Source organism: Rhinopithecus bieti, unplaced genomic scaffold (genome assembly GCF_001698545.2).
Source record: "Rhinopithecus bieti isolate Rb0 unplaced genomic scaffold, ASM169854v2 scaffold_41913, whole genome shotgun sequence".
NCBI lineage: Eukaryota > Metazoa > Chordata > Mammalia > Primates > Cercopithecidae > Rhinopithecus > Rhinopithecus bieti.
The window spans coordinates 2,205,025-2,231,234 of record NW_016818964.1 but is presented as its reverse complement, the minus strand read 5'-3'; the positions used below and the strand labels follow the sequence as shown (position 1 = coordinate 2,231,234).

At 40.6% G+C, this 26,210-nt stretch overlaps 1 protein-coding gene across 1 annotated transcript in view; it reads right to left on the bottom strand.

The window, feature by feature from the left end:
* The window catches only part of UNC79 (unc-79 subunit of NALCN channel complex), a 251,871-nt gene that overhangs the window by 104,764 nt on the left and 120,897 nt on the right, over positions 1-26,210 (bottom strand). Inside the window, exons 20-25 of the mRNA XM_017857864.1 lie at positions 23,396-23,475; positions 23,163-23,311; positions 16,848-17,005; positions 13,091-13,272; positions 9,876-10,077; positions 7,219-7,398 (exon numbers count right to left, since the gene is read on the bottom strand). Of these exons, the coding sequence (XP_017713353.1) occupies positions 7,219-7,398; positions 9,876-10,077; positions 13,091-13,272; positions 16,848-17,005; positions 23,163-23,311; positions 23,396-23,475 (951 nt within the window). The remainder of the gene's footprint in view (positions 1-7,218; positions 7,399-9,875; positions 10,078-13,090; positions 13,273-16,847; positions 17,006-23,162; positions 23,312-23,395; positions 23,476-26,210) is intronic.

The following is a 26,210-nucleotide window of genomic DNA, read 5'->3' as shown; positions in this document are numbered from 1 at the left end:
AAAAAAAAAAAAAAAAAGAAAAAGAAAAGAAAAACATTTACTCTTGATTTGTTTTTCCACTTGAGTATTACTTTACAACTAGAAGGACATTATTGCTTTGGACATGTTTGGGCCAAGAATATGACAGGACTCCCTGCAGGGTTCAATGTTATTGTAGCAGCAAGTAATGGCTGTTACAATATAGCTTCAGTCTTCAATTCCTTTTAGCTCTGGGGTGCAAGTTTGAAGAGAACATGTATCACTCAGTCCTGCTCAGCCACCTCATGTCCACACTGGCTCAACAACAAAGTCCCAAAGTTAAAAACTGGAACCGGAGGGTGTTTGAGAGGAAGTTGCTCCTTTGTTTTATAGTGCTGAGAATCTAGGAACCTCAATACAGAAGAAAGGGAGCTCTCAGCAAGGCCCAACTGGGACCCTGCCCCCGTTTCCTTCCATCCCAATTCAAGTCTAGAAAATAGACCATCAGACTTCAGCTTAAACATTTCAAAACTCTTCTCATTACAAGTGGGCATGTTTCTAAACAATGTGTAACCCTGAGTTGTCCCATCACATCAGATTTTCCTGATGACTGTCATTTCATACATGCCCATCTCACTGTAGATCATTTTCACGGATCTTAAGTTTGCTGCTTTCCCTGAATAGCAAGTAATGAGTGATCTTTAACAAATGCACTGAAAAAAGAACATTTATGGAAACTTTTGCATAAAAAATTTTTAATCTCTTTTTATTCTAATAATTTACCCCTCCAGTGTGGGCTTTGCAAGTCTATACTTTGTTTATTGCCTCTCTTTGAAATAGAGTAAGCTTGTGACTGGTGCACTCTTTATAAAGACAAGTTACCTTAATCAAATCCCTAAGAAAAATGAGCTGTGGATAAGCTGAAATGTTCTCTATTGATAAAGACAATAGTAATGTTTTAACCTAGAAAAGGTATGAAATTTCCATTTTAAAACTAAATGCCTACAAGTATTTTCTCTAAGGAAAACAAAACGCTTAATAGTTTTGAATTCTAGTCTGTGAAATTTCTATATCTGTCCTAACCATAAAGATTGAACATGTTAAAAGGTCTAATTTTATATTTTCTATAAAGAGAAAATATAATTATATTTATAATTATAATTACAGAGGCAGAGCTATACCTACCATACCTTTAATGTGGAGTGAGTCCATTACAATCTGTCTACAGAGCTGTATAACTGATTGAAACTCCAAAGTGTAATATAGCATTATTTATTCAGATGATTTGAAACCAGGCAGGATCAGGATCTGCTTTTCCAGACTTATCTCCTATTATTTCACCCGAAATGGTCAACATTCTTACAAGCTGGGCTACTCGTGGATCTCAGAATGGAGCCAATGGTTTTCCCTCTTTGCACGTTTGCTCCTGGTGCCCTCTTCACCTTGCAAAGTGGTTCTCTACCCTCCCCAACAATTTTGTGCTATAAACAGGTCCCCAAAAGCCATTCTTATTAGATATACCCAATATTCCTCTCAGCAATTCGATGTGATCCCTAAATTCTTTAAATTTCTAAGGACAAGAAAGGAGGGAGGACAGAAGAGAAAAGAAGAATGGAGGAAAATTTCCTTTAGCATTTTGCTAACTCCCATGTGGCCAATAACAATTTTGCAAGGCAGAACATTTTGTCTATTCAATTGCCTTAATACTCCAATAAGAACACAGGCTTCTTGAAGGCAAATGACATATTTTATCCATTTTATATCCCTCATAGAATAGGGGCCAATGTCTGACATAGAGTAGATACCTATTATACATAAATGTCTGTCAAAGTGCACTAAATTCAAATAAATATGTCAGAGCTTACATTCTGTATAAGAGAAAATTGATAGAGTCCCAAAACAGCAGGAATCTGGGAATGTTTCTCTATGTGAATTGACTCACTGACCCCTCTGCCAAACCAACAAGTGACAATTAGGTAGAGGAAGAAAGGATCCTTCCATGAGCTTACTCTGCTTGGTCCAGGGCAGCCAATGAGTAAGCACTATAAATGAGGTTCCATTCCATAGGCAGCTCTCACTGCACTGCCTCGCTCATCTCCCTGCCTCCTTACCTCAGTGTTCGGTTATATGTGCACACATCCACAGCAGGGCTGGAAAGCCGGGGCAGTAGCTAACTTCATATCCTCCTGTGCTCCCCATCCCTGCCTTTTCTCCTTCCTATTCCACATTGTATCATCATATGTTTATGTCTCATCCACCAATCAAGCCTGGCTGAAAAGCCACCTGTCCACGAGACCTTCCCTGATGTCTCCAGCTGGTAGAAAGCTCCCTCCCTTTGCATTTGACATGACTCACCCTACGTACTGTCACTTTCACTCAAGATGAGAGTTTACTGATGTTCATACTTAATATCCCTTACTTGGCCATAAATAAGTTAAGAGTATAAAAATTTCCAAAGCATCTTTGTATTTCCTAGTCCAGCAGGTGTAAAATAAATACTTGTTGAACAAGCATTTGTGGCACACACCTGTAATCCAAGGTACTTGGGAGGCTGTGGTGAGAGGATCCCTTGAGCCCAGAAGCTTAAGACCAGCCTGAGCAACATAGCAAGACCCCAACTCAGAAAAAGTATTTGTAATGTTTGTTGAACAAAATTGTCATTTCCCAAAATATAACTTCAAACAAGAGTATTCCCATAAAAAGAACTGTACTCTGACTTACTGGATCTTAATGGTCAATAGGCATTTTGCAAGTTAGTGAAGAAGTGAATTGTAAACCATCTGTAGAAAGAAAGAGCCCAAAGAAAAGTTATTTGGAATTCTAGGCTGGGACACTAAGAAGACAGGAAAGGTCAATGCAAGAGTGCTGTATTGGTCCTAACTAGTAGTGGGCACCTTCTCTTATGGATACAAATGCAGGCCAAGAGATCTCTAGGTTTCTCTGCAGGCTGAGGCAGAACTTAAGAGTATGCAAGTCCCACAAGAAATGGGGATAGCTCTGGACCAATCTGGGGTCCTAACTGGCAAAGTCCTTTGGTCTGGACACTCATGGCCTTAGGCCACTCTGTAGCAGGCTTGAAAGCCCAGGCCAACTCCATAACCAGACTGGTGTCCTCATGTCTCACAGGGCAGAAATACCCTAAGACCAGTTCATCAAGAGGTAGTTGTGGTAGAAAGCAAGCAAGCCTAGTCCCTTAGATGCCAGCTTCCGTTCTGATCCTAACTAGTCAGTCATACATGACCTTAAGCAACCACCAAAGCAGAATCACTTAATCCCTCACTACATCAGTTTTCCTGTAAGTAAAGAGATACTATATATACAGGAAGGATTATCATTATTACATACCTATTTTTGTTTAATTATGCGCTCCAGGCGATGAGGAACACGATATAATTAAGCACCCTATGTTCACATGGGACTGATACCATTAGTTCAGTATTGTGCTTATATAGCATAACAACTGCTGCATTCTATTCAATTAATCTTCATCAGTGTTCTAAATACATGAAGACAAAATTTCCTGGTTCTTACAGCACCAGTGAAAGTACTCCCTATGTCCAAGCATACAAATTGCAGATTAGCAGTTAAAAAGATTGTGTATCCCATCAATTGGGATGAAATGAAGCTGCTGAATTCCTACTGGCACTTACTTCCTTGTTAGAGAGCTCAGGACCTCTGGGCTTGAGACCCAGATCTGTCACTAATAAGCTTGTTCTTTTGTGAGAATCTCAGTTTCTTCCTCTACAAAATGAGACTGTTAACACATTGCTAATGTTTCAGCTATAAGATCCTATGAATTTTATTTAGATGCACAAAGACTTTGATTTGAAAAGACATAGAGGAACGTGACTCTCTACAAACCTTGCAGAGTATACCTTCTATAGAAAACAGAATTTTCTATTCCATTTTCTGTGGGTACCATGTAAAGGTTAAGATCAGAGAGTCATAAATTGTAAATCCACTGCCAAAAAGTTCAACTTAAACAGCAATTAAATTTAAATCTTGTTGTATAAAGGGGCATCTGCTTTATTTCAAGTCTAATCAACAAGAGGTCTGCAAAGAGGACCTCATTACTTGGACCAAATGAAAGTATGTTCATTAAGTAGCACGTTCTTCAGTTTCCATTTAATTACTGTCTTAAACCATTCTCCACAATCTTATGATAAATCTGGTATGTCCTTGCTTCCAAGTTAGAAACAGTCAGGGTCCAGTAAATAATAATGCAAAAATGGAACACTACAGTAGTTTGAAATTGCCTTATAAGCTGAGCCAGCTATTTCTATATCTAAGCAAATTTTGCTTATGCTGGTGTCATGTAAATTACCTTTCCTGAAGTTTTAGCTTCACATTTAATTTAAACAATGCTGTTATCTGCCTCTTTTCCATCTGGCCACTTTTGGTGGAATAATTAGATGCCTGAAGGCTTTTTTTAACTGCAAGAAACACATGTACATGTTTTCCCACAGTGATATAAGGGGACTTCTCGGGCTGGATTGTTTAAATGGATAATTATTATGAAAGACTGGCTTCTCAGCTAAGCTTTTAGAGACAAGCTAGACTAAAACAAAGATAATTTATGAAACTGCCTAAGAACAATCTCAAAAATGCCTCACTGAAGGGAAACTGCATGGATTTCATATTTCTAATGACGCTTTGAATCAGAAGTTCTTATTTCTATTCTTTAAAACGAAAAAAATCACAGCACAGTAGTGTACATGAGTGATATGTAAGGCAAGGTAGAGGGACTCTACCAAATGTTTGCTATTCCTTTTTTTCTCATCAATTGTAAAAGAGAAAAGACTTTGGCCACCATCTGCTGTCTGCATAGATGATCTGTGGGATTTTCTCTCTCCCCTCCCACTCCGGACTCCCTCTCTTTCAAACATCCTTTTTATAACGCATAACGCACATGATCTTTAAAGTCTCCTCACTTGAAATTTTCCTTCTGAGAGTGTCTGCACCATTCTGAAAAGTTTATTGTAAAACTAGTAGTCTTAGATGAAAACTCCAATGTTCTATAGCATGACACATAGGTGGCAGTTACCAGATTTGTTTTTGACTAATAAGTAGGTATTCAGAACCTTCACAGTCTTCCCAGTGAGTCACGGCACCATTCGCGTGGAGCCTCTTTGCCAATGCCCCTTCAACTCGTAGGCTACTTCATGATAAATTGTAATACATCACAGAACATCAAATGATCGTTAAAGTGTATCATGCTATGGTCCTCCAAACAGAAGAAATTCTCCTTTCTCTGAGAAACAGAAATGCATGTAGAGTTGCAAAGAATCAGGAATGGCTAAGGGGATGAGCGGATGACAGTGGTTCAAATGTATAACCTTTTAAAATGTAAATGAAATGTATGGTTTTCCTATAGCAGATATATATGAACAAAATATTTCTATGTGTAAAGACACATACAAATATCAATACTACGGATAGCTCTAGTCATACTGGCTCTCTGGGGAAAGGTGCAGACTCAGGTGATACGATGCTTCTTACTGGACCAAAAGTTAATGAAATCAAAAGTCATCTGTTAATATCAAAACGGAAAGAATTGCCGTATCAGGGGCTCAAACACTTGAACATCCGAGGTAAGACCCTTCTGAGCTTGCAAATCCTAAGTATGTCACCGTGGTCCAGTTAGAGACACCGCATTCTCTACCTTGTCCACCTGTGATAGACACTTGTACATGGCCCTTCAATGTCAGAAGTACCCACCTGGCGTCTGTTCGGGTGTCCCACCGAGAGCTGGAGCAGACTGCTCATGCCTGGTCAACCTCATAGCTTAAAAATCAACAACAACTCTATTGAAATAAGCATTACAGACAACTGGAGCCTAGAAAATATACTCAGTGCTAACTGTATTGGATAGTAGGGGCAGGTTTCGTTTTTCTATTTGTAATTAACATCATATAAAAGTTGTTTATGTAACAAAAGTTTTGCAGTTTTTATCTGAATCATAAGAGCATCCTTCAATGTTACTTCATCTTCAAAATGGTCATGTGAATTAATGAACAAGAAATGACAATAAATAAACTTTACATTCCGAACTGATCAGTTAGGATATAAATAGAGCTGGAAAACTCATATAAAATTAGTTATTTATTTAATTTGGGTATTGGTTTCTAGGATTTAAACAGTTTCACCTGGCGCCTAGCACTACCATTGGTTATTCTTAAATGATCACCTGTGATTATCTTTGCTCCCTGGAAAACTGGGTTATTGATTACTTAAAGAACTTTCATTCATATTTAACTCTCCCAAAGTTTAAAAGAACACATTGCCATAGCTTGTCATAAAATAGAGAAAATGTAATGAATAAAATCAAAACATATTTATGATTAAAATGGTTATGTTATATAAGGCTGTCTTCTAATAAATGCCAATGAAAACAAACCTTTCATATTCTGACAGGGTAAGAAATAGGTTTTGGGTCATTATTTTATTTACTTCACAGTGATTATTTAAAGATTAAATCATTTAATAAATTTTACAAGTTAGTAATATATTTAAACATACTCATTCATTAGTATAGTGATTTAGTAATGAATTTTTAATTATTTGTCCTTCATGAGTCATTACTAATCGTTAGAGTTTATCTAGTCATTTGGTAATTTAAGGAAAATTTTATTCTCTTCAAAACTATAATATAAAGAAAGACCTTTTATAGAACAAATATATATGGTCTTTTAAAATATTGGCAATGAAGCTTATTTTTATTTATAAATTATCTGTTGAAGATGAGCAGAAATTCAATTTCTCAGCCTGATTTCTCTATTTCAAAAGCAACCATTATTATTGGTTTGTCTTGGGGGGCTTGTGTGGCTGCTTCTATCAGACATGAAAAAAAATACATTCCAAATTTCAACTCTCCCTCCTTAGCCGCCATAGGTCTTATTACCTAAGTTGTATTCAGAAAGCTCTTAGGATACAAGGCTGGTGGTGCAAACTTCGGTGTTCTAGGACTTAGGAGCAAATGTTTCTTCTAAGTTGCACGCCAAGCATCAATGTATTCTCTGCCTTTTACATTTCAAAAACATCTACTGTTGGATCAGGGCTTTGCTACTCCAGCAAACTAGCAAAAGCAACCCTAGGCATTTATACCCCTGGGGTGATTCTCTAGGGAATCTGAAAGCCAAACTTATTGAACAAACTCAGTTTGCTGAACGTGCTATACTCTCTGTGAACATTCAACAAGACAGGTCAGCCTCAGAAAGACATTAAACAGATTTAATGGAAGGATAAAAGAAGATACTCAACGAATTTTGGAGGTCAGGGTCTCAGGGAGGGAGAGTGCTCTCTTGGATTCCACAGGCCCTTTCACACTGTCCCTCAGGGAACGTACACTCTTCTGGCGGTTTCTTGCAAAGCGAGCTCTCTTGATCTTCCATAAGGCTGCATCGCTGAGGTTAGCAACATTGGTCCTCACAGCAGTGATGGCTTTGCAAAAGGAATTAAAGAGACTATCACTCTCCTTTACATAGGGCTATGTAATCCACCTAGTCTAAAACAATCCACCTGTGTAGAGTTTCAATATTAAAATGCATTTTTCATGGATATACATCTCCCTCTCTGATGAGTCCTACATAAAAAAATGACTATTGCCTATCATGATTTTTTTTCTGCTTAGACCACAAGATTAAATTATCTAATTTTGTTATCATTGGATAGTTGAGTGACAAAAGTCTTTTCTCCACCTATTCAGAGCTGTAGGTAACTGATTAATAGCAAGAGGCCAGGTGTGGTGGCTCATGGCTGTAATCCCAGCACTTTGGGAGGCCATGGTGGGAGGATTCCTTCAGGCCAGGAGTTTGAGGCCAGCTGGGGCAATATAGCAAGACCCCCATCTCTACAAAAAAGGAAAAATTAGCCAGGTATGGCGGCTAACCCTGTAGTCCTAGCTACTTGGGAAGATTAGCTGGGAGGATTGCTTGAGCCCAGGAGTAGGAGGCTGTAGTGAGCTATGATGACACCACTACACATCAGTCTGGGCAACAGATTCAATGCAATTCCCATCAAAGTACTATCATCATTCTTCACAGAGCTAGAAAAACAATTCTAAAATTCATACGGAACCAAAAAAGAGCCCACATAGCCAAAGCAAGACTAAGCAAAAAGAACTAATCTGGAGGCATTGCATTACTGGAGTTCAAACTATACTACAAGTCTATAGTTACCAAAACAGCATGGTACTGGTATTAAAATAGGCTTGTAGACCAAAGGAATGGAACAGAGAACCCAGAAACAAAGCTAAATACTTACAGCCAACTCATCTTCAACAAAGCAAATAAAAACATATAGTGGGGAGAGGACACCCTATTCAACAAATGGTGCTGGGATAATTGGCAAGCCACATCTAGAAGAATGAAACTGGGTACTCATATCTCACTTTATACAAAAATCAACTCAAGATAGATCAAAGGCTCAAATCTAAGATCTGAAACCATAAAAATTCTAGAAGACAACATCAGAAAAACTCTTTCAGATGGCGGCTTAGGCAAAGAGTTCATGACCAAGAATTCAAAAGCAAATGCAACAAAACCAAAAATAAACAGACAGGACCTAATTAAACTAAAAAGCTTCTGCACAGCAAATGAAATAATCCGCAGAGTAAACAGACAACCCACTGAACAGGGAAAAATATTCTCAAACTATGCATCCAACAAAGGACTAATATCCACAATCTATAAGGAACTCAAACAAATCAGCAAAAAATAATGATAATAATAATAAAAACAATCCCATCAAAAAGTAGGCAAAGGACATGAATAGACAATTCTCAAAAGAAGATATACAAATGGCCAACAAACATATGAAAAAATGCTCAACATCACTAATTATCAGGGAAATGCAAATTAAAACCACAATGAGATACCACCTTACTCCTGCAAGAATGCCATAATTTAAAAATTCAAAAATAATAGATGTTGGTGGGGATGTGGTAAAAAGGAAACACTTCTACACTGTTGGTAGGAATGGTAATTGGTACAATCACTATGGAAAATGGTATGGAGATTCCTTAAAGAACTAAAAGTAGATCTAACATTTGATCCAGCAATCCCACTACTGGGTATCTACCCAGAGGGAAGGAAGTCATTATAGGAAAAAGGTATTTGCACATGCATAGTTATAGCAGCACAGTTTTCAACTGCAAAAATATGGAACCAGCCTAAATGCCCATTAACCAACAAGTGGATAAAGGAAATGTGATATATATATATATATCGTGGAATACTACTTGGCCATTTAAAAGAATGAAATAATAGCATTCACAGCAATCTGGATGGAGTTGGAGACCATTATTTTAAGTGAAGTAATGCAGAAGTAGAAAACCAAATATCATATGTTCTCACTTATAAGTGGGAGCTAAGCTATGAGGATGCAAAGGCATAAGAATGACAGAATGGAATCTGGGGACTTTGGGGGGAAGGGTGGGAGGGGGTGAGGGATAAAAGACTACACATTGGGTACCATGTACAATGCTCAGGTGACGGGTGCACCAAAATCTCAGAAATTGCCACTAAAGAATTTATCCATGTAACCAAAAACCACCTATGTCCCCAAAACTACTGAAATTTAGAAAGCATGCAAGAGTGAGTTTGCAAGGTGTAAATATGCTTCCTAAAATTACTCACAAATGTTATAAACATAATGACTGAATCATATTTAGGGAACACACAGTCATAAATGGTTATCATAGGTCAAGGAAAAGAGAAGAATTCTGATTTGGGAATGCCAGGATATGCTTCAATCTACGGATTACTACAGCAGCTATTCAATAAGCATTTAATGAGTTGAGTGGATGAGGTCAAGGCATCCTCTGTAGAGGAGTTAAATGACATGCCAATGTCTTCTGTCTGTCTAGGCAAGCACAATGGAACCATAACGGTTTACAGCAAGTTCTTCATTTTACTTACTTGTAGGAAAAGGAAATTCCTTGTTACAATCCAAATGTAGCTGGGCTTCCAAAGAAAGTGTCTCAAATCTATTGACAAAGAACTCCCAGCTCAAAGCAGGAATATCCTGCTTAAGAAAATGCAAGAGTAAAAGCTTGCTCAAAATTGTGGGTCTGTCTTTCACCACAGTATCAAACTGGAAGTCAAGACAAAGACACAGACCCTGGGAAAGAGAAGAAAAAAAAAAAAAGAAGAAGAAAGTCAGATATAAACATCTAAGTTATTTCAAAGCTGACATACTAGGCAAAGTCAATGAAACAAGGCAGCCTACCCAATTCAAACTTATAATGTAGAATGATCCCGATGGAATCTTTTCTGATTGGAAGGTTTCGTAGGAAAGAAAAATGTAGAAGAGGAATTTATCTTCATTGTAGAATATCTCTTGAATTTTGATTCAGAAATCTGAACTAAATGTATGCTATTGGTTTTCTAATGTATTAAATAATAACCACTTAATCCAAATACCCTCAAGTCAATGCATCTGGTTTTTTTTGTTGTTGTTGTTTGTTTGTTTGTTTCTTTGTTTGTTTTTTGAGATGGAGTCTCGCTCTGTCGCCAAGGCTGAAGTGCAGTGATGGGATCTCAGCTCACTGCAACCTCCGCCTCCCGAGTTCAAGCAATTCTCCTGCCTCAGCCTCCCCAGTAGCTGGGATGACAGGCATGCACCACCACGTCTGACTAATTTTTTGTATTTTTCGTAGAGACGAGGTTTCACTGTGTTAGCCAGGATGGTCTCAATCTCCTGACCTCGTGATCTGCCCGCCTTGGCCTCCCAAAGTGCTGGGATTACAGGCGTGAGCCACCGCGCCCGGCTGCATCTGGTTTTAATGTCTGTAGCCATTAAGAGGAGCATACTTTCAAAGCTACATTTTAGAAGACACAAAAAGATGGTCCAGAAATCCACTTTCAGTCCAAAATTTCATGATTCTGAAAAAAGCAAAGTCACCTGGTTTTCTTGGAATGTGAGTGGAACGTAGAACGTTAATTAGAGTTGGAATGGATTGAGAACCCTTTCCTCGAGTTGACCATTGCCCCTCTTTTTAATAGAATGAGATTTAAAAATTGCAGTTCATCCAAACATCCCATTCATTCATTCAGCTGTCACCTCATGAGTGCCTCCTATGTTCCAGGCCCTAAGCAAGTGGTAGGACATAGAAGTACCTGGTAAGATCAACAGAGAGGAACTATTCAGAAGTCAAGTGGAGATTTTACAAAAAAAAAGAATGTGCCACAGGCAGCGTAACCCTTCAGTCTTTCAGATTGTGCAAGCTTGCCCTTGCTTCTTGGTCTTAAAATGCAGGAAGAAGCTTACACTGGATTGGGAGACAGTGTATGCACAAACACACACACACACACACACACAGAGTTAAGTATGTGGACTGTGTTATGAATCAGTGCTGAATTTCCTCTGCTGCTAACTAGCTATGTGACTCTGAAAAGGTGGCTTAACCTTTCTAACCCTCAGCATCTCTATCTGTAAAATGAGAACACACAAAAGGTTACTGTGAGGATTAAATGAGATAATGCATAACAGGACACTCTTAACACACTGCCCTGGAAACACGGTAGCTATCTGAGGAATGTTAGCTCTTGCTATCACTAGTATAATAATAACAACAAAATAATAAATCAGATGCAACATGGAGAAACAGTAGATCAGAACTTTGGAGGCTCTAGTCTTGATTCTCTCACTAAATCACTTTGTGTCCTTTGATAAGTCACATTATCTCTCTGAGACTTGGTGTCGCCACTAAAAAATAAAGGTTCCAAATAAGATAAATATACCACCCTATCCAGGCCTCATATTTCTTGTCTCCTTGGCTTTAATTTGTGATGTTTTGTTATGGTAGCATATTTACCTTCTCATGTTTTACACTGAATGAAACTATAACTCAGGCCAGGCGCGGTGGCTCAGGCCTCTAATCCCAGCACTTTGGGAGGCCAAGGCAGATGAATCACTTGAGGCCAGGGGTTTGAGACCAGCCTGGCCAACATAGCAAAACCCTGTCTCTACTAAAAATACAAAAATTAGCCAGGTGTGGTGGCATAAGCCTGTAGTCCTAGCTATTCGGGAGGCTAAGGCATGAGAATCACTTGAACCCGGGAGGTGGAGGTTGCAGTGAGCTGAGATCGCACCACTGCACTCCAGCCTGGGCAAGAAAATGAGACTCTATCTCAAAACAAAACAAAGCAAAAAACTATAATTTATTTGATTTCTCTTAGCATCTAGCCTCTAACAACAGGGGCCTCCAGCCCAGGAGCTAGCTAAGTGGTATAAGATAAACCAAACTAGTTTTAAAATCTCCCACACACACACACACACACACACACGCACACACATTATGCAATAGTTACATCTGTCCAAAGTAATATCAGCATATGAACAAAGACTGAAAAGAAAGTATCAGCAAATGGGCCAGGCAGTACAGCTCATGCCTATAATCCCAGCACTCTGGGAGGCCAAAGCGGGAGGATTGCTGGAAGCCAGGAGTTCAAAACTAGCCTGGGCAATATAGCAAGACCCTGTCTCTACCAAAGTTAGAGTTAAAAGTTAAAAATTCAGTGGATATGGTGATGCATACCTGTCGTCCTAGCTACTCAGGAGGCTGAGGCAGGAGGATCACTTGAGCCCAGGAGTTTCAGGCTGCAGAGAGTTATGATCAGCCTGGGCAACAGAGTAAGACTCTGTCTCTTTAAAAAAAAGTGGTATCAACAAATAACAACAAGGGATCTTTTTGCAAGGTGTGGTTCTGGTATATTTCTTCCAGTTAAAAATATCTCCATCATCATCATCAATATTATATGTGATACTACGGTCTGAAAATGTGTGCAAGGCCCTCACCGCCAAATTCCTGTTGAAACTAAATCACCAATATGATAGTATTAGGAGGTGGGGCTTTGAGAGATGATTAGGTCATGTGGGCAGGGCCCTAATGAATGGGACTAGCAACCTTATGAAAGAGGCCCTAGACACAGCAAAGGCCCCATCTAGGAACTAGACAGCAGGCCCTCAGCAGACAGTCTGCAAAATAAATTTCTGTTGTTTATAAACTACCCAGTTTATGGTATTTTGTTATAGCAGGTCAAACAGACTAGGACATGTGACAAATAATGCAATGATTTAGTAGTGCGGGCACAGACCACCTTCGGAGCAGATAACACACATCACATGTCACCTGCAATGCTGGCCTCTTTATGGTGTCAAGCAGAAGACCAGCTCTGGTAGCCACTGCAGGGTTGACATCCTCCACCGCCGTCAGGAAGCAGCAGAAGGCATGTGCCAGGGAGTACTTCAGCAGGTGGTTTTTGGTCACTGAGTGAATATCCAGAAATCTACAAATTACAGCCACTTTTTCCACTGCAATGTAAAAGAGAAGGCGAAATACGTAAATAAACACACACATACACGCACCACGCATACACATTTATTTAGCCAGTCTGAGAACTGAACTCACAGAGACAAAGTTAACTCTGAATTTCCCATATAGTTTACTTCAAACCCCAACAGGAAAGTCTAATGCCACCATCTCGAGTGTTCCATTTCATCTGTGCAGCAGAGACTGTTTCTACTCAGAGTAGAACTTTTTTTTCCCACGCAGCCTTGATCTAACTCTGGGTTGTCTTTCACATTTTTTTCATGGTCTCTTTGTTTAACTTTCAGCTATATTTCAAAATATTCCAAATGCCTCTATGCTTCTTTCTGTGGCCATTCCATAGAAGCTCTGCAGATAACAGAGAGAGGTAGGAGGTGCCCACCAATCCTGGCTCTGGGTTCGGGTCCCCTACTCTGCTCTTAGTAGGTCCTGGTATGACATGGCAGACCAAATAGACATTTCCTGGGGCTATCGAAGCCAGGTATTTCTTCCGTGCTATAAATATACCCTTACTTGATAGATTTCTAATTATTCTGCAAATCAATGTTAAACAATTCCAGTCACTCTTAAAGCATGGCTTTATAAAAAGTTACAATTGCTAGTAAAGCAATATAGTGCAACGCAAATTAAGATGTGTCAGTATTTTGCTTAAGCTGTTGCGACAGCCTAGAATACTCTTTTGTTTGTTTGTTTTGTTTGGCTTTTTTGAGAAGGAGTCCCACTCTGTTGCCCAGGCTGAAGTACAGTGGCACGATTTCAGCTCACTGCAACCTCTGTCTCCCGGGTTCAAATGATTCTCATGTCTCAGTCTCCCAAGTAGCTGGGACTACAGGCAGGCACCACCATGCCCAGCTAACTTTAGTATTTTTAGTAGAGACGGGGGTTTCACCATGCTGGCCAGGCTGGTCTCGAACTCCTGACCTCAAGAGATCTGCCCACCCTGGCCTCCCAAAGTGCTGGGATTACAGGCATGAGCCACCGCACCTCACCCACAATATTCTTTCTATTGACATTCTACCATCCTTAGAGAATCTCTGCTGACATTCTGTTTTGTAAAGTCCTCTCTGATCTCCTCGAGAGACCTTTCCATCCCATGAACTCCTGTAAAAGTACTACTTATTTGCATATCATTAATTTACATATAGCATTTGTATGCTCAGAATATGAGCTATCTATGAACACAATATGTGCTCATTATATGACATATTTTTTTTGTGGTCTTGATTATATTTATGCCTTTTATAATTTGTCAACCTCTTACATGCTTATGTTTGGTCTCATCAATTAAACTGGAAGCCTCCTGAGGACAGCAATCTGCTCTTACACTTCTTTCTATTGTTCCCATAGCACCTAGCACATATCTAATTTTTTCAACAAATTCACTGATTTGCTTATTTAAAAAAAAATACATATATATATATATATACACACATACATATTAAGCACACATATGTATATCACTAAGAAAATATCTTAGGCACTTGGGAGGAGATAGAAGCAAACAGAAAGAGGAGTCATTCATAACTCTTGACTTCAAAGTTAAATTGACTAAAATAGATAAGACATGTACAACTATAACTAAAATGTAACTTTAGAAAACCTGTAAATCCCTCTAGTGTGGTATAAATAAAATGCTATGGGAGATCTGGGAATACAGAAACCACTCTTCACAGGCGGAACCTAGAAGGTGGACCTCAATGGTGGCATTTGAAGGTGGATAATGTGGAGGCGGCATTTGTGTAGGGCCTTAAGGAAAACAGAATGAAAGGTGGAGAGCCCAGAATGGCCCCTGTGTGGATGAAGGGAGGCAGGAAGCAATGGGAACACAGCAACGGTGTGTGTAGAAAGAAGCACAGGAAATGAGGATGTCTGCAGTTGCAGTCAGACTATTTGAATGGCAGTTTAAGGAGTCTGAACTTTATTCTCTAGGCATTGAAAAAACTCCATTAAAATTTCTTGAGTCGAAAAGTAACATGATCTTGGCCAGGTGCAGTGGCTTATGCCTATAATCTCAGCACTTTAGGAGGTCAAGGCAGGCGGATCATCTGAGGTCAGGAGTTCAAGACCAGCCTGGCCAACATGGCGAAACCCCATCTCTACTAAAAATACAAAAATTAGCTGGGCATGGTGGTGGGTGCCTGTAGTCCCAGCTGCTCAGGAGGCTGAGGCAAGAGAATCGCTCAAACCCGGGAGGCGGAGGTTGCAGTGAGCCGAGATCATGCCATCACACTCCAGCTTGGGCAACAGAGCAAGACTCCATCTCAAAACAAACAAACAAAAAAAAAAAAAAAAAAAAAAAAAAAAAAAAAAGGAAAGAAAGAAAAGTAACTTAACCAGAGCCAAGATTCAGAAAATTAATCCTAATCCCCCACAACATGATGTGCTATCATATATATACACTAGCCCCCGAGATTCCTGTGGGCATTAAAAGTAAGAACTTTTTGAAGTGGCCATATATTAAGGAACTGAACTAAAGGTATAATAGTTACCTCACTGATGAAACTTCCATTTCTGCACCAAACTTTTGAGACATCAACCTACAGAACTGTTCTGAGAAGCTGCACTGTGGCATGCCAACTCTGCCTACTACCCCAAGAATGGAACTACTAGCAGATTGGGGTGACAGTGGGCCAGCAGACATGAGGCTAAGAGAACCCTTCCAGGTTCCTTCCTTACCACATTACTCTGATAACCTGCTGCTCTATTTACTAGGAAATTACACCCAAGCTGCACCAGACTTGGTCCCTGATCCCTCAGTGGCAAGGGTATACAGCAGAGATTCTCGAACCTCTTACTAAAAATCTCAATTTCTGCCCCGGCACAGTGGCTCATGTCCATAATCCCACCACTTTGGGAGGTCAAGGTGGGCAGATCACCTGAGGTCAGGAGTTCAAGACCAGCCTGGTCAACATGTTGAAACCTTGTCTCTACTAAAAATAAAAAAATTAGCCTGGTGTGGTTGCATGCACCTGTAGTCCCAGCTACTTGGGAGGCTGAGGCACAAGAATCACTTGAACTCAGGAGGCAGAGGTTGCAGTGAGCCGAGATCGTGCCACCACACTTCAGCCTGGGTGACACAGCAAGACTCTGTCTCCAAAAAAAAAAAAAAAAAAAAAAAAAAAAAATCTCAATTTCTGGCATCACCCCCACCTCCCACTGAGATTCTGATTCAGTAGCTCTAGGATGTGGCCAGATAATGTGCATCTTAACAAATATTCCCAGTAACTCTGATGCAAGTAAACTCACAGGTTGACTGCATCCAAGCCAGTGCCTGTTTGGGAGTAAACATGGGTGCAGTTAATCTTTACACTTGGGTAACAGGCATAAGCTGGGTCTGTCCAACGCAAACCCAGACAGGACCACCCTTCCTAAGGACAACTCTGCAAAATGCTGTTATTTTAGAGAGGAAGCTCAAAGCAGAACCCCCAAAGGAGACCAGCAAGCAGGAGAATGCCTTTTAAAAAGAAAGGACAAGAAAGAAGGTGCCCAAAAAGATACCATGACAAAAAAGATGTGTACCGTGTGACCCAGAATGAATTTTAAGCTAACACCGAGGTACCTGCTTCAAACCTCATCTTCCAGTCTTTGCTGTTGAAACTGCCATTTATGATTGTCCAGAAGATGTCAGCACCATGAGGAAGTGACAGAGCATGGAGGAGAAGAGGAACTGCCAGTGAAGACAGCTGAGAGAACTCGGATTTGACGACCCTCCACAGGCTAGGGAATCAAGGAGAAGCAAAGTGGTGACAGTTATCAGAACCTTTCCAGAAAAAGATCCTGTCCTCTTAATTTACGGCAAGCATAGTTACGAGGCGGTGGGTAGGGGTGCTTTTGGTGAAATTACACTCATCCACGAGAGGATAATCCTCTGATAGACGTTTCCTACGCTCTGTCCTCTTAACGTGACACTAGAGAAAAACACTTTTACTTAACATTACATTTTATAACTTAAAAATCTGCATAATGTAAATTCAGTAATATAAGTGAACAATATAAATAAATGACTGTTCAGTAATATACAAAGTCAAAATTCGTTATGTTAGGATGATGGAGTAATACGTGATTTTTAAACATTTTCTTACAGTGAGCATCTGGGAAGTTTGGTTGGTTTGGCCTGCCCAGCCTCTTATGATGTCAAAGAACAACTCTTTTTCTCTTAATAACAGCCTCTCCAAGAAAGACAGTTCGTCAGTCAAGCTCCCCAACCTTCTCTATCACAAGGGGGAACACAAACAGGCTGATCAAAGAACGTCAACACCCTGAATAAAGTGATTAGCTAGGAGAAGGTATATGACCAAAGCATGGGAATAACTGAACTCTTATTTCAGGGACTGATATGCACTCTGGAAGAGAGAGGCTGTCTCTCCTTCTGAAACCTCAGGAACAAAGGGCAATGTCAGCCTGCAGCTGCCAATGACCCTCCTTCCCATCTCACAGGGACAGCCTGCACTTAACTGAGAAGCCAACACTTAGTTCCATTCCAGAAGCCAAGCCAGAGCTGGGCTAAGAGATGGGGAGGGAGTGAGAAAGGGGAGGAGGAAAAGACAGAGAAAGAGATCTCTGATAACATCTGGCACCTTAGCAAGTTTCAGCTAAGTTCCTATCAAGTTCTACGGGAATAATTCTGAATACAATGTACATTATTGTTTCCATTTTTTTCAATTATTTAAAGTATGCCTTTTGGTTGCTTTTGTTATTGTTTTGTTTTGTTTTCTATTTGACTCCAGAGTCAATATCAGAATCAAAACTATAGTTGACCCTTGAACAACACAGGTTTGAACTGTACGTACAGGTCCACTTACACATGGATTGTTTTCAGTAAACATATTGAATTTTTTAGGAGATTTGCAACAATTTTAAAAAGTTCACAGATGTACCATGTAGCCTAAAAATAGTGAAAAAATTTAAGGAAAATTTATGTCAGCCAGGCGTGGTGGCTCACGCCTGTAATCCCAGCACTTTGGGAGGCCAAGGCGGATGAATCACGAGGTCAGGAGATTGAGACCATCCTGGCTAACACGGTGAAACCCTGTTTCTACTGAAAATACAAAAAAATTAGCTGGGCGTGGTGGTGGGCACCTGTAGTCCCAGCTACTTGGGAGGCTGAGGCAGAAGAATGGCGTGAACCCGGGAGGCGAAGCTTGCAGTGAGCCAAGATCGCGCCACTGCACTCCAGCCTGGGAGATAGAGTGAGACTCCCATCTCAAAAAAAAAAAAAAAGTTGTGTCATGAATGTATAAAATATATGTAGTTACTAGTCTATTTTAACATTTACAACTATAAATTATATATGAATCTATTATAAAAAGTTAAGATTTATAAAAACTTACACAAACATTTACAGACCATACATGGCGCCATTCACAGTGGAGAGGAATGTTAAGCAAATGTAAAGATGCAGTATGAAATCATAACTGCATAAAACCAACTGTGGTACACACTGTACTACGGTAATAATTTTGTGGCCATCTCCTGTTGCTATACAGGTGAGCTCAAGTGTTGTCTCTCTGTGTGAGCAGTTCCTCTCTCCAGTAAATTGCAAATCACAGTAAAAAGTGATTCCTCGCACTTCTCGCGTCTTTTTCATTGTGTTTAGTGCAATACCATAAACCTTGAATAGCACCATGGGTCCCATACAAAGTGCCACTAGTGATGCTGGAAGTGCTCCCAGAAAGCAAACGAAAGTCACAACATTACTAAGAAAAGTTGAATTGCTTGATATGTACCATAGCTTGAAGTCTGCAGCTGCAGCTGCTCACCCTTTCAAATACACAATTCATCTTGTAAACAGATGGCATAAACTTACGGTATTGATAAACACAGTATGGTACTGTAAATGCATTTTCCTTATGATTTTCTCAATAACATTTTCTTTTCTCTGGCTTATTTTATTGTAAGAATACAATAAATAATGCATAAAACATACAAAATATGTGTTAATCAGCTCTTTATGTTATCACAAGGCTTCTGGTCAACAGGAAGCTATTAGAGGTTAAGTTTTGGGGAAGAGAAAAGTTAGACACAGATTTTCAACCGCACAGGGGTCAGCATTTGTACCTCCCCGTTGTTCAAGGGTCACCTGTATTTGTGACTTTACAAAGCTCATGCTGCACTGGTAAGAGAGGGGAAGAGTGACACGTGCCATCTCCATTTTACAGAGAACATATGGAGGTACGAGCCACTCCAGTTGGCTGTTTTTCAGAAGGCATACAGAGCTATAGAATGAAAAGGAGTGATTTTTTAAACGCCGTATGCTTCATCCAAATAGTGGACGTCAGAAAAATAGGGATCTCATCCCAACCCTGCCATTCATGAGCTGTGTAACCACACGCAAATTCTCTAAACCTTCGTGTCCTCCCAGTGTGGGCTGTATTAAATAAGATGTGCAGAAAGCATGGCACTTAGTAGGTATGCAGAAACCTCAAGCTGCTACCACCATCATGATGACAAGGATGATGATGCTTCCAGAGCACACAATAGGCCCTAGGAAGAGTGCAAAGGAAAAAGAAGACATAATTTGTGCCCTCATGGAACTTCCGGTTTAGTTGAAGAATGAAAACCAGGCAGCCCTGCTAGAAAACCATTTCCATGACAAAACCCAGGATTCAGTCAGTCCCATTCAGCTTTCCCAGCTCTCTAGGGCAGACTTGTTTGGAAAGAAGCAGAGCATCTTTTCCACAGGTCCTTTCATTGTCCATCATGGTTTTTGTGTCAGGGTGGCACTTTGCGGAGAAAATCTGGCCCTTTAAGGAGACAGCCTAGACTATGGACCCCAAAGGCCGAGTGGGTGGTCCCGTGGTACTAACAGTCCATTTGGTACGTGTACATTCTGGTGGGTTGCTTTCACGATAAAAAAAAAAAATGTCCATTTTGTATTCCCATGTTGAATTCGTGGAGTGTCTGCCTAACTCTCAGCCCCATTCCTGCACTCCTTTCATCCAGATCTGCTGATGGTCTCGAACTTCACATTGTTCCCTCCATTTTCTGACATGCTGGAATTACAGGGATAAGCCACTGTGCCTGGCCTTAAGATTTTCTCTTGAGAGTCCAGAGTCTCAATGAGTCTGTCTTCACTGGGCCAAATGACCCTCGCTTCCCAAGACTTCCTCCAGGCCTCCTCTTAGCAGCCTCTTTCTTTTGAAACCCATGACATTGATGCACAGGGTCCTCTCCCAATTCTTTGGTCAGTTAGGCACCTAGCTCAGTCTTGCTCCTCAAGTAGGCCTCTGCAGATGCCGTCAGTGGATCAAGCCCCGGTTTCATTCACACCTCCTCATCCCCAGTGGCCTCTGTCTTTACTCTGCTGAATGAGACGCTGACCTCCCCTCTATAAGGCTGAGAACACCCAACTTCCCCCCATCCCCCAGCCCATCCTGACTGAGACTCCTCCGCCCTCTTCTCCACACTCCTCTCCCAAATATCAATTCTTCGGCTTCATCTGCATCCAGTCGTAGAATGGATTCCAGAGACAACCGTTTCATCACTCTGGAAACCTCATCCTTCTGAGCTTCCATCATAACCATATCACCAGTCCCCGGTCCTGAATAAACCCTTTGCCCATTTGCTCTCATCCACTCCTAAGCCGCTGAGCACCGGAGGAAAAGAAACCCAAATCCCTACTAACTTGGTCCACTGCAAACTGGTGCTAGCTAACCTCAGCCGAACCCTAAAGCCTGCGTGCTGTCCTCATGTAGGCTGTCTCGTACTCTTTTCCATGTCCCTGAAGCTCCCAATACAATGTTTATCATCCCCCTCTCAGGAGAAGACATCAACACCTAATATTCTTAAGGCTTAAGTCAGCTGTCATAAACTCTCCTTAACACGTTCTCTTTTCCTCAAAATGTATCATCTTTCAAAGGAAAGGGTATTCTTCCTGTTTTCCACCCGACCCTTTGTTCTTGATCGCACACTCTCCTGCCTGCCAAAACTTGGACCCACTAACTGTTTACTTTCTCTGGCCCTTTCCCACTGACCATAAATATGTATCTCTTTTTTTTTTTTTTTTTTTTTTTTTTTTTTTTGAGACCGGAGTGCCTTGCGCTCTGTTGCCCCAGACTGGAGGGCAGTGCGGCCGATCTCGGCTCACTGCAAGCTCTGCTTCCCCGGGTTCATGCCATTCTCCTGGCCCTCAGGGCCTCCCCGGTAGCTGGAGCTACAGGTCCGCGCCAACCTCGCCGCGGCCCTAATTTTTCTGTATTTTAGCTAGAGACGGGAATTTCCTTCGTGTGTTAGCCCCAGGATGGTCCTCAATCCTGCTGACCCGTCATGATCCGCCTGGCCTCAAGCCTCCCCAAAGTGCTGGGATTACAGGCATGAGCCATTGCGCCTGGCCATTCAGATTTTTTTATCCCAAAAATCCTTAATGTCTACTCCCTTTTCTCTCTAAGTATCAGATGTTTCCTTTCCTCTTCTAACAAACCTTTCAGAAGAAAGTTCTGCGTTGTGTGTTTATATTCAGTACGCCTTTGCAATGTGCTCTTAGCATTCTCTTAAATTTGGGTGTTTCCAAAAATCTCTCTTTTCTCCATACTCATTCTAGTAAAGCACACCTCTGACTCTATTTTAAGGTCTTCCATGGATCTCCAAACATCATTAAATAAAATCCCTATCTTCAAGGCCCTACATACCTGGGTCCCAACCTACTTCTCCAGCCTCATTTTCCATCACTCCCTTACATTCACATCATCCAGCAAAAAATAAAAATAAAAATAAAATAAAGCTTTGGTATCCCCCAAGTATGCCCTGCTCATTTCTGGTCCCTTCTTTCCAACTCTCCCATCTGTTTGCTCTTGACATTCCCAAGTTTTACAACATGTCCCACCCATCTCAAATCTCTACCAATGAAAATTCTGTCGTTATCTCAATGCCCATTCAAGCGGTATTGTCTCCAGAGCCTTTCATCATTCATTATTCATCCAGAAATGCTCTCTCCCACCTTTGAGCTGTATCAAGCAGTCATTTTATCACATTCCCTTGGATTGACAGTGACGTATACATACATGAATATGAATCTTAGTTTAACCAAGACTGTCGAGTTTATATTCATCCTCTCGGGGTTATTATGAAGACCAGCTCTCTTCACTCTCAAACGTAGACAAATTTGAATACTAAATTATATGGTCACCTTTTCTCTATATAGAATTCACCCCTTCCAAACTAGATTGCAAATTCCCTAAATACCTAGAACAAGAATGTATACAATAAGCCCTCATATTTGTTGAATGAATAATAAATAAACAAACAAAATGAGTAAAGAAAGATAGAGCCTCAACGTGATTTGTCATCTAACCTGAACCAATCTTTTCCTTTTTTACTGACTCATTCTCATACATATAAAATAAGGATGTTTCTGATTTATTTCCAGGAAGATTGCAAGAGTTATTTTAAGGTTTTCAGGAGGAAAAACACTGTAAATCTAGGGTAACGTTTTATTATAATTTTCCAAATGTCTCACCAGTCTCTAAAAACTAACTTATCAGATAGCATATGGAGAGATTTAGATATCTATTAGCAGTTCTATTTTAAGTAAGAAGGTAGGTAAGTACTTACTTAATTATACTAGGTAAATATTAACATTTTTTGGGCATTTTCTATATTTTGATATTCTTAAGCCATCTAACAAGTGAAAGGCATAAAACAATTTTTACTTTAACTTTTCTATTTATTCAGTATCTGGCAAATGGAAATTACCATTCCTTGTATTAACGTACTTTTAAATTAGACTAAAAAAGGAAAATAAAAGTAGTTATAGGCAAATCGAGCTGTCCTGGCTCGAAAAATAACCCAAACAAGCCAGTAAATCTTAATCAAATTGAATTTTCACAACTAAAGCTTAATATATAAACAAGCAAAATAAACCATTAGGAAGACATACCTTGCAATCAACATATGGTCCTGAATGTAGGCTAAAAATTGAGGGTGATCTTTTCTGGCAATGTATAAACACTCTCCATGCAGACAAAGAATCTTCAGGCAATTGAGCATATTAAAAAGAATGTCTGGCTCTTCAAACTTAGCCATTTCCTATACAAAAAACCACATGGTTACTAAGTTATCCAAAACAGTAATGCTACCAAGCCAAGTATTCAAAGACATCAGAAAATATACCTGGAAAATGGTATATATTAGTCTCAATGTTACTGGAAGCTGTTGGTAGCAAAATTTTCTTTCAGTATCATTCTTTACTGCTGTGAAGAAATAATTACACAAAAATTAGGCTAACTCTTCATTTCTCCCATCATTCATCAATTTATCAAGATCATAAAAACCAACAGGAGTAACAAATTGACATAGAATATATGCAACATTGTTTGAGCAATGTTTTTATTTGCTCTCCAAATTAGCATATATCCCTGCTATGATACTAGTGCAGAAAATCTTCTGAATTGAGAATTCTCAGTTTCCATTTTCCACCATGCAGTCCCTCATGAATTCAGATGTCTTTGGCTCCCTGGAGCTACCCCTACCCAGAGACATCTGCATACATGATGGACTGCACAGTGCTGCTAGTTCTGTTAGTTCTGTTGCTCCCTGAAGGGACTTGGAACCTGGCTAGCTATGCCTTCCTAACTGGAAGGGAGATATGCAGGTATGAGAGGTGTTCGGCCAGGCGCGGTGGCTCATGCCTGTAATCCCAGCACTTTGGGAGGCCAAGGCAGGTGAATCACTTGAGGTCAGGAGTTCAAGACCAGCCTGGCCAATATGGTGAAACCCGTTCTACTAAAAATAGAAAAATTAGCCGGGTGTGGTGGTGGGCACCTGTAATCACAGCTACTTGAGGGCCGAGGCACGAGAATCACTTGAACCCACGAGGGTGGAGGTTGCAGTGAGCTAATACCGTGCCACTGCACTCCAGCCTGGGCGATAGAGCAAGACTCAGTCTCAAAAAAAGAGAGAGATAGAGAGTTGTTCAAGTTGTACTACCAATTAAAGGGGTTTATCCCATGGATTCTCACAAAAAGAGGTGCATTTTGAAACAGCTGAACATATTCAGATGAGAACAACTACTCATTATTTTCACCCTCTCGTGAGGATCTCTAAAACTTTTGCCCCCATACTGGGGGCAGCAATATATTATACGTGAGGCATGCTAGAGAAAAGAATTCACAAGTTAACCAGATGCAGAAACTAATGCAGAATGTGTTAAAATCACCATTACACGTTTTGGCAATCCCTAGGATCAGAGGCAATGGCAGTCAAATTCTCTTGGTCTAGATACTGAAAAGTCCATTGGGAATCTCTCGCCTGAATGTATTTTAAATGCTTGTCATAAGTACTTGACTGTTTTGTTTGATGTGAACATTTTCAGTACATTTTTGGTGCTGGACATATCTGACCGCTATAGGAAATAGGGGCCAGGCCTCAAGATGGGAAAAAGGGAAACACACTAGAAGGGAGGGGAAGCCTCTGAACACATGTCGACAGAGCACCCCTGAATTCTAGGACAGGAGAGCTCCAGATCACCACCTGAAGGCCCGCAGAGCAGAAGCAGGAGGGAGGCTCTGAACAGCAGGGAACCCTGGTCTTGGAAGAAAGAGAAGAGGGGCTCTCCTGAGGAGACAATTTATAACTGCATCCTGCAAGACAGCAGAGAGCCTGACCAGGAAAAGAGGCTAAAGCTGCCACAGGAGCCTGGAGGAGCATGCAGGGGAGAACAAAGCATGTGTTTTAATAAGTGGACTGTATAACAATTCAGCAAGGAAAAGAAAAACATTTAAAAATAAATTGCTGGCCAAGTACAGTGGCTCACACCTGTAATCCTAGCACTTTGGGAGGCTGAGGTGGGTGGATCACTTGAGGTCAGGAGTTCGAGACCAGCCTGAACAACATGACAAAACCCGTCTCAAAAAAAAAAAATTAGTTGGGCATGGTGGCGGGCACCTGTAGTCCCAGCTACTCAGGAAGCTGAGACATGAGAATTGCTTGAACCTGGGAGGTGGACGTTGCAGTGAGCCGAGATCACACCACTGCACTCCGGCCTGGGCAACAGAGTAAGACCCTGTCTCAAAAAAAAAAGAAAAGAAAAAAGAAACTGCTTAGTTTCAACCACTGTTCCAATACAATATTACATAGAAATAAAAGCAGCAGTTAATTGATCTGTGTGCAAGCTTAGGTTTAAAAAATGTATTTGCATATAAAGAAGATAGGCTATTGGATCATGTGTGAAGTCCTAGCTTCCTTAGGTATGAATGCTTGAAAGAAACATAACTGTAGGCCTGGGCCCTGGCTGCTGCAGCACCTAAAACAAGTTAATTAATCCTAAACTAAACTAGAAGACCTGAGGTCTAGCCACAACTCTGCCATTAATTAGTTGTTTCCAATTCTCAGGTCCCCATCCCAGGGATACCCAGACTTGGAGCTGGGGAGTGGAGCTTTTGCTTGTGTTTCTGCTTCTCAGTGACTCCGATGTTCCGTTACAGCTCTGGAATCATGTGAAATATGAAGTACAAATTGTGAATGAATAGTAGGAGTGACATGACCAGGGGCAAGTCATTTAACCCATCTGGGATTTATTTTCCTCATCTGCCAAGTGCAAAGCCTAAATAAACTGGATCAGCAGATTGTAAACTTCTTTTCTGCAGAATATTTTGTTTACAGAAAATCTTAGAATTCTAACACATGGCTGGGTGCTGTGGCTCACGCTGTAATCCCAGCACTTTGGGAGGCTGAGACGGGTGGATCGCTTGAGCCTAGGAGTTTGAGAACAGCCTGAGCAACATGGCAAAACCCCATCTCTACAAAAAGTTTTAAAAAATTAGCTGGGCATGGTGGAGCATGTCTGTGGTCGCAACTACTCGGGAGGCTGAGGTGGGAGGACTGCTTGAGCCCGGGAGGCCAAGGCTGGAGTGAGCCGTGATCGCGCTCTCCTGCACTCCAGCCTGAATGACAGAGCAAGACTCCATCTCAAAAAAAAAAAAAAAAA